This window comes from Pristiophorus japonicus, chromosome 20 (assembly GCF_044704955.1).
Source record: "Pristiophorus japonicus isolate sPriJap1 chromosome 20, sPriJap1.hap1, whole genome shotgun sequence".
Classification (NCBI taxonomy): Eukaryota; Metazoa; Chordata; class Chondrichthyes; family Pristiophoridae; genus Pristiophorus; species Pristiophorus japonicus.
The window spans coordinates 88,999,164-89,007,870 of record NC_091996.1 but is presented as its reverse complement, the minus strand read 5'-3'; the positions used below and the strand labels follow the sequence as shown (position 1 = coordinate 89,007,870).

Here is an 8,707-nt window from a genome sequence, read left to right as displayed (position 1 = left end):
CCCCCAATTCCCACCCCAATACCCCAATACCCCCAATCCCCCAAAATGCCCAGTACATTGGTACCCCTGGTGCCTGCGCTCCTAGTAACAGATAGTCCCCCCTCCCCCGAGGCTCACCTTCATGGGGCAGGACGATTTGTCGGCGCTCCGGCGAGCGGCTGCGTCGAAGCAGTAGGCCACCCTCTTCCCCGCGGGCCAGTGTCGGGGCGCCAGCTGCTGCATGAAGTCCTCCATGCTGACCACTCGGTGGAAGGCCCTCAGCGGCTCCAGCTGGAAGTACTCGGTGTACGGCACATGGGCCTGGAAGGCAGGAGAGGCCTCGGCTTAGGGCAGGACTCAAGGCAGGCCTGTTACCCCCGGGGGCATCCAACCCTGGTACCCCTCGAAGCACCCAACACCCGTTACCCCCCAGGGGCATCTAACCCCCTTTACCTCTTCCCCCCCCCCGGAGCACGCAATCCCCGTTGCCCCCCGGGGCATCCAACCCTGTTACCCCCCAGGGCACCCAACCCTGTTACCCCCCCCCCCTCCCCGGGGGCATCAAACCCCATTACCCCCCCCCGGGGCACCCAACTCTGTTATTCCCCAGGGGCATCTAACCTCCGTTACCCCCGAGACAGACAGAGAGCAGGGGAGGATAGAGGGGGAGGGAGGAGCAGTTAGAGGGAAGGAGGGGCAGATAGAGGGAGAGGGAGCTAGGAGGATAGAGGGAGAGAGGGGAGGATAGAGGGAGAGATAGATAGAGGGAGAAAGGGAGGGGAGGATAGAGGGAGAGATAGATAGAGGGAGAGGGGGAGGGGAGGATAGAGGGAGAGAGGGGAGGATAGAGGGAGAGATAGATAGAGGGAGAGAGAGAGGGGAGGATAGAGGGAGCAATGGATGGAGGGAGAGGCAGATGAAGGAAAGGTCGAGAATGGAGAGGGAGAGAATGGGGGAATGGGGGGGAAATCAGTGGAAGATTCAGGGTCGAGGGAGCTCAGCCCTAACACCACAGGTGACGGCAGACTGCTAGAATGAGCAGCGCTCCCTCAGCACTGCACTGGGAGCGTCGGCCTGGATTACGTGCTCCAGTCCCTGGAGTGGGACTCGAACCCACGACCTCCTGACTCAGAGGCAAGGGCGCTGCCCACTGAGCCACGGCTGACAGACACGGCAGAGGAGACTTACGTTTGTGTAGGGCGGGGTCTGGTGCCTGTACACCACCCACGGAGGTACCACCAGCGTCCGGTTCAGCATCTCCGCAAACGCCAAGGAGCCCAGGAAATGGTCAGCCTGATTCCCAAATCGACCTGCGTTTAAATAAAACACAGAAAAGGCTTCAGACCATTGGCGCCCGATACAAACGGGATGGTGGTCTCTATCTCGAGGGGCGGGGCGGATTAGAAAGGGGTAGAATTAGGAGCAGGAGCAGGCCATTCGGCCCCTCGAGCCTGCTCCGCCATTCAATAAGATCATGGCTGATCTTCTACCTCAACTCCACTTTCCCGCCCGATCCCGTGATTCCCCCTAGAATCCAAAAATCTGTCAATCTCTGTGTTGAATATACTCAACAACTGAGCCTCCACAGCCCTCTGGGGCAGAGAATTCCAAAGATTCACCACCCTCTGAGTGAAGGAATTCCTCCTCATCTCAGTCCTAAATGGCCGACCCCTTATCCTGAGACTGTGACCCCTGGTTCGAGTCTCCCCAGCCTGGGGGAAACATCCTCCCTGCATCTACCCTGTCAAGCCCCCTCAGAATCTTTCAATGAGATCATCTCTCATTCTTCTAAACTCCAGAGAGTATCGGCCTTCCCTCTGTACTGAAAGCTTCCCTTCAAAACTATTACCAACGCACTCCTACCCTACGTAAACTAGAGGTGCCCTAACTCGCACCGAGTCCCGCTCACCCATCACCCCCCTGTGCTCGCTGACCCCGTGTCCTAACTCGCACCGAGTCCCGCTCACCCATCACCCACTGTGCTCACTGACCCCGTGTCCTAACTCGCACCAAGTCCCGCTCACCCATCACCCCCTGTGCTCGCTGACCCCGTGTCCTAACTCGCAACGAGTCCCGCTCACCCATCACCCCCTGTGCTCACTGACCCCGTGTCCTAACTCGCACCAAGTCCCGCTCACCCATCACCCCCTGTGCTCACTGACCCCGTGTCCTAACTCGCACCAAGTCCCGCTCACCCATCACCCCCTGTGCTCGCTGACCCCGTGTCCTAACTCGCAACGAGTCCCGCTCACCCATCACCCCCTGTGCTCGCTGACCCCGTGTCCTAACTCGCAACGAGTCCCGCTCACCCATTACCCCCTGTGCTCGCTGCCCCGTGTCCTAACTCGCACCGAGTCCCGTTCACCCATCACCCCGCTGTGCTCGCTGACCCCGTGTCCTAACTCGCGCCGAGTCCCACTCACCCATCACCCCCTGTGCTCGCTGCCCCGTGTCCTAACTCGCACTGAGTCCCGCTCACCCATCACCCCCCTGTGCTCGCTGACCCCGTGTCCTAACTCGCACCGAGTCCCACTCACCCATCACCCCCTGTGCTCGCTGCCCCGTGTCCTAACTCGCACCGAGTCCCGCTCACCCATCACCCCCTGTGCTCGCTGACCTACATTGGCTCCTGGTCCGGCAACACCTCGATTTTAAAATTACGAGATTGGAAAGAGGCTCAAATCCCTCCATGGCCCTCGCCCCTCCCTATCTCTGTAATCTCCTCCGGCCCCACAACTCCCCCCGAGATCTCTGTGCTCCTCCAATTCTGGCCTCTTGTGCATCCCCCGATTCCCATCGCCTGACCATCGGTGGCCGTGTCTTCAGCTGCCTGGGCCCCAAGCTCTGGGAGTCCCTCCCTAAACCTCTCCACCTCTCTCACCTCCTTTGTAACGCTCCTGCAAAGCGGAGTTGAGGACAAAGACCACACGGACTGCAGCGGTTCAAGAAGGCGGCTCACCACCCCCTTCTCAAGGGGCAATTAGGGATGGGCAATAAATGGCGGCCTCGCCCATATCTTATATCTGACTGGCGGAGCAGGCTTGAGGGAGGGCCTGTTGGACCTGCTCTTGCTCCTAATTCTTAGGTTCTTATGAAGGGTTTTGAGTAGATGGGGAGAAATTGTTTGCAGTGGCAGGACGGTCGGTAACCAGGGCCACACCTGGAATATTGTGTTCAGTTTTGGTCTCCTAATCTGAGGAAGGACGCTCTTGCTATTGAGGGAGTGCAGCGAAGGTTCACCAGACAGATTCCCGGGATGGCAGAACTGACAATATGAGGAGAGACTGGATCGGCTAGGCTTATATTCACTAGAGTTTAGAAGGATGAGAGGAGATCTCATAGAAACATATAAAATTCTGACGGGACTGGACAGGTTAGATGCGGGAAGACTGTTTCCGATGTTGGGGAAGCCCAGAACCAGGGGTCACAGTCTAAGGATAAGGGGTAAGCCATTTAGGACCGAGATGAGGAGAAACTTCTTCACCCAGAGAGTTGTTAACCTGTGGAATTCTCTACCGCAGAAAGTTGTTGAGGCCAGTTCGTTAGATATATTCAAAAAGGAGTTAGATGTGGCCCTTACGGCTAAAGGGATCAAGGGGTATGGAGAGAAAGCAGGAAAGGGGTACTGAGGTGAATGATCAGCTATGATCATATTGAATGGTGGTGCAGGCTCGAAGGGCCGAATGGCCTACTCCTGCACCTATTTTCTATGTTTCTATGACACGGATTTAAGATCATTGGCACAAGTTCCAGAGGGGGTGATGAGGGAACATGTTTTATTATATATGCAGCGAGTTGTGATCGGGAACGCGCTGCCTGAAAGGGCGGTGGGAGCAGATTCAACGGTAACTTTCAAACGGGAAATTGGATAAATGCTTGATGAATAAATTGCCGGGCGATGGGGGAAGAGCATTGTGGGGAGTGGGACCAATTTGGATCGCTCATTCAAAGAGCCAGCACAGACACAATGGGCCGAACGGCCTCCTTCTACGTGATTCAGCGATTGCTATGGACGGACAGTGGCCTGTGTAGTGGCTATTGGCGTGGAGGGCCAGCTGCGATGCTCGCCACAGTCGAATAGCCCGCCGGTGCTCGCTGCTTCGGGGGCAGGGTGGGGGTGGGGTGGGGTCTGAGCTGAGGTCCGGGAGGGTGGGTAGTGACCGGTGACCCAGCGAGTCGGGCGGCCGGGGAGCGAGGGGACGGCTGGAGTTGGATATGGCCGGGGCGGGCATGCCACCACTTACCCATGCACGGACAGTAGAGGACGTAGCCGCTCTCGTCCCACGCCAGCGGCCGGTCACCGGCCCCGCTGCCCAGGGTAGGCTCGCCCCGCCGCAGGAGGAGGAAGAGGAGGAGGAGGAGGGGGCGGCCGCTGCTCCCGCTCATTTCGCGCTCCGCTCCCGCGTGCCTCAGGACCCCGTGGCTCAGTCACATGCGCCGTCGCCGTCCTCTCGTCGCTCGCCGTGCCTGTCGGGGCCCAAACCAAAGGTCGGATCGTGTTAGACATCGGGGGCCTTCGGACCCGCCCCCTCCTCCCCCAGACTCGCCCCCTCCTCCCCCAGATCCGCCCCCTCCTCCCCCAGACCCGCCCCCTCCTCCCCCAGACCCGCCCCCTCCTCCCCCAGACCCGCCCTCTCCTCCCCCAGACCCGCCCTCTCCTCCCCCAGCCCCGCCCCCTTCTCCCTCAGCCCCGCCCCCTCCTCCCCAGCCCCGCCCTCACCTCCCGCAGACCCGCCCCTTCCTCCCCAGCCCCGCCCCCTCCTCCCCAGCCCCGCCCTCGCCTCCCCCAGCCCCACCCTCTTCCCCCCCCAGACCCGCCCCCTCACCTCCTCCTCCCCCAGCCCCGCCCTCTTCTCTCCCAGACACATCCCTCCCCCTCTCCTCCCCCAGACCCGCCCCCTCCTCCCCAGCCCTGCCATCTCCTCCCCCAGACCCACCCGCTTCTCCCTCAGCCCCTTTAAACACTCGGCGAAAGAGGGGCCTGCCCCTTTAAACACTTGGAAGAAAGGGGCCTGCCCCTTTAAAAACTTTGAAGAGAGGGGCCTGCCCCTTTAACCGCCTCGAGTGAGCATTTGTGCCCCGTCTTTGCCGGTGCCCTGGGGACCTGCTCCTGTCACGGAATCCCTTGAGCCGAGTGAATCGTCCCGCTGCCGATCACGCACGTGTGCGCGCAGCTCCCGTGTGCCGGCCTGTGACTCCCAAACCCACCGCACTCACAGCACACCCCGAGAGTCCGGCCCGTCTCCAGGGACAGCCGCTTGCCGTCGGAGAACATGGTCAATCCGGTACCGAGCCAAACAGACCAGAGGGTCCGGGGTCCTGTGCCATGTTAGTTACTCTCAGCCAGCATGAGGGGAGAGGTGGGCTGGGGCGGAGGGGGGGGGGGGCTAGAACTGGTTTCAGTGTCCGGGTTAGGGGGTGGGGGCGATATCAGCTGACGTCTCACCATCCAATGACCCTTGCTCGAAGGTAGCGGGACAGGATCAGGCTTGGCCGTGATGCCTTTGTGGGCGAATAGCTGGCAGGCACACGACTGAGCGAGGAGCTGGAGGGAACCCAGGGGCTTGTGGGATCCATAACCCCCTGTGACAGCCAGCATCTTTGGGCGAGAGAGGACAGTAATAAGGGATAGATAATTGACATTCTTTACTGACCTTTGACACTGTTTGCGGCGATTGGGGCTCATTGGACAAGAGTGGACGGTGCACCCCATGGTTCAATAGCACAACAGCAACTTGCATTTATATAGCGCCTTTAATGTAGTAAAACGCCCCAAGGCGCTTCACAGTGTCACATAAGATGATATTAGCGCAGGTGACCAAAAGCTTGGTCAAAGGTTTTAAAGAGCGTCTTAAAGGAGAGAGGTTTAAGGAGGGAGTTCCAGAGCTCGGGGCCCAGGCAGCTGAAGACACGGCCACCGATGGTGGAGCGATGGAAATCGGGGGATGCTCAGGAGGCCAGAATTGGAGGAGCGCAGAGACTTCGGAGAGTTGTCAGGCTGGAAGAGGTTAAAGAGCTAGGAAGGGGCGAGGGATTTGACAAGGATGAGAATGAGGCATTGCTTAACCGGGGGAGCTTGTACACTGCACCGCCTCCAGTGCGCCAGTGCAGCCTTCGGCCGCCTGAGGAAAAGAGTGTTCAAAGACAAAGGCCCTCAAATCCACCACCAAGCTCATGGTCTACAGGGCTGCAGTGATACCCGCCCCCGCTGTATGGCTCAAAGATATGGAGCATGTACAGTAGACACCTCACGTCGCTGGAGAAATACCACCAACAATGAACATAAGAATTAAGAACAGGAGGAGGCCATCTAGCCCCTTGAGCCTGCTCCGAACGAACAATGTCTCCGCAAGATCCTGCAAATCCCCTGGGAGGACAGACGCACCAACGTTAGCGTCCTCGACCAGGCCAACATCCCCACTGACCACACTCGACCAGTTCCGCTGGGCGGGCCACATCGTCCACATGCCTGACACGAGACTCCCAAAGCAAGCGCTCTACTCGGAACTCCTTCACGGCAAGCGAGCCAAAGGTGGGCAGAGGAAACGTTACAAGGGACCACCCTCAAAGCCCCCCTTGATAAAGTGCAACATCCCCACCGACACCTGGGAGACCCTGGCCAAAGACCAGTCCGCCCTAAGTGGAGGAAGTGCATCCGGGAGGGGGCTGAGCACCTCGAGTCTCGTCGCCTAGAGCGTGCAGAAAGCAAGCGCAGGCAGCGGAAGGAGCGTGCGGCAAACCAGTCCCACCCTCCCCTTCCCTCAACCACTGTCTGTCCCACCTGTGACAGGGACTGTAATTCCCATATTGGACTGTTCAGTCACCTGAGGACTCATTGTTAGAGTGGAAGCAAGTCTTCCTCGATTCCGAGGGACTGCCTACGATGATGATGACTAGAGGTTCTACCCAGAGACTGTGTGGGTTCCCCTGCATGTTGGGCACTGCAGTGGCTCAGTGCTATCTCACAACCCCTAGAGTTGTCCCCTCTACCCTGGCTAAGCTCCTGACCGCAAGGGAAGGGGGAAGGGTTTGGTAATGAAAGGAGACCCCCTCCCCGCACACCTGCCCGCATACGCACCCACCCCACTTGCGATATATTACGCAGGGTGAGCTTGGCTATTCGGCAAAGGCAGGCTTCATCCTACTCCCACTGAGCTTTGCCAGGGTCCGGGCTCCACGGCAATCAGCAGGGCGCTTTCGCCCCTCTCACGGTGGGATAGATTCTCGCTTCCCCCACCTCCCCCCTACCTCTCCCCCCCCCGCCCCTCCCGGCTTTCAGGCCCCTCCTACCCTGTAGGTGCTCACTCTTGCTGGGCGGGCGGAGGGTACCGTATCTCGGCAACGACCGACCTCCCCCCCACCCCCCCACACTAAATGGCCGCACTTCGAATTTCGTATGCAGGCCGGCAATTCGGCAAAGGGAGGCATCGTAGCCTCAGAACCTGTCCTCCCCTTTCAAAGCGGGGCGGGGTGGGGAGTGGGGAAGGATTTTCCCACCCTTCCTTTAACCCCAGCTCCGGCTCGGGGCCCAGCGCAGACCAACAGACCAGCAGGCATCGTGGGGTCGCTCGCCACCTTCACCGGCCGGCCGAGCGGTCTTTTACGCCGCAGCGCAGCTACGGTTCAGCACGCGACAGCCTGCGCCGGCTAGTTCATTACCCGTCACAACCTCAGTCACTGACCGAACGGCGCAACAGGCTCGAGTTGAACGGTCTCCCCACCTCCCCATATTACCTCCTCAACAAATTCTCCACCTAACACATAACAGTTACTTTATAGAACAGGACCACACAACGTGGAAGGAGGCCATTCGGCCCCTCGTGCCTGTGCCGGCTCTCTCTCCCGGTGCAAATAGTCTCACTCCCTCCTCCCTCCACTCCCCTGCTCTTCCCTCCCCTCCTACCCCCTGCACATTTTACCCTCCTCAAGTACTTATACCTGTACAACTATTTTTGTTGTTGTTCAGCATTAACACAAGTGCCCCCCTGATTAAAGGGGCACTAAAACCGACACATTAAACAAATTAAACTTTGGACAGTCAACTTGAATCAAATTAAAGTTTGGTTGCCGGGGGGGGGGTGACGATGCACTCCAGTAGCCTCCGGCGCCCACCTCCTCGCGGAAGGCCGCTTAGCGTACCGGTGGACACCGCGTGCTCCGTCCCCGGGGGATACCCCGGCCCGGGTGTAACCGCGGAAGAGAGGCAGGCAGTCGGGCTGAACGACCCCCTCGACCGCCCGTGTGCCCGGGCCGGCCGATGGCCCCCCCCTTTGGTCGAGCAGTCCCACGAGGAGGCCCTCGGACCTGCCCCGCTCCCCTCCGCACAGGGCGCCCAAAGATCGGGAGCGTGGGACTGAAGTGCGGGCAGAATTGGAGGGGGCAGCCCCCTTCGAGTATTGCAACCTCACACTCACATTCACTCACACTCACTCTCATTCACACTCACACACAGACACTTTCACACACACACAGACACTTTCACACACACTCACACACACACAGACACTTTCACACACACTCACACACACACAGACACTTTCGCACACACACAGACACTTTCACACACAGACACTTTCACACACAGACACTTTCACACACAGACACTTTCACACACACTCACATTCACACACAGACACAGACACTTTCACACACACTCACACTCACACACAGACACTTTCACACACACTCACACTCACACACAGACACTTTCACACACACTCACATTCAC

The 8,707-nt window shown here is 59.1% G+C and overlaps 1 protein-coding gene across 1 annotated transcript in view; it reads right to left on the bottom strand.

Moving 5' to 3' along the window:
• LOC139232823 (GDP-fucose protein O-fucosyltransferase 1-like) overlaps positions 1-7,161 on the bottom strand; it is a 10,723-nt gene extending 3,562 nt beyond the window's left edge. The window contains exons 1-4 of the mRNA XM_070863317.1: positions 6,804-7,161; positions 4,224-4,446; positions 1,168-1,289; positions 118-300 (exon numbers count right to left, since the gene is read on the bottom strand). Coding sequence (XP_070719418.1) covers positions 118-300; positions 1,168-1,289; positions 4,224-4,365 — 447 coding nt within the window. The 5' untranslated portion in view covers positions 4,366-4,446; positions 6,804-7,161. The remainder of the gene's footprint in view (positions 1-117; positions 301-1,167; positions 1,290-4,223; positions 4,447-6,803) is intronic.
• Between the last annotated feature and the right edge of the window lie 1,546 nt (positions 7,162-8,707).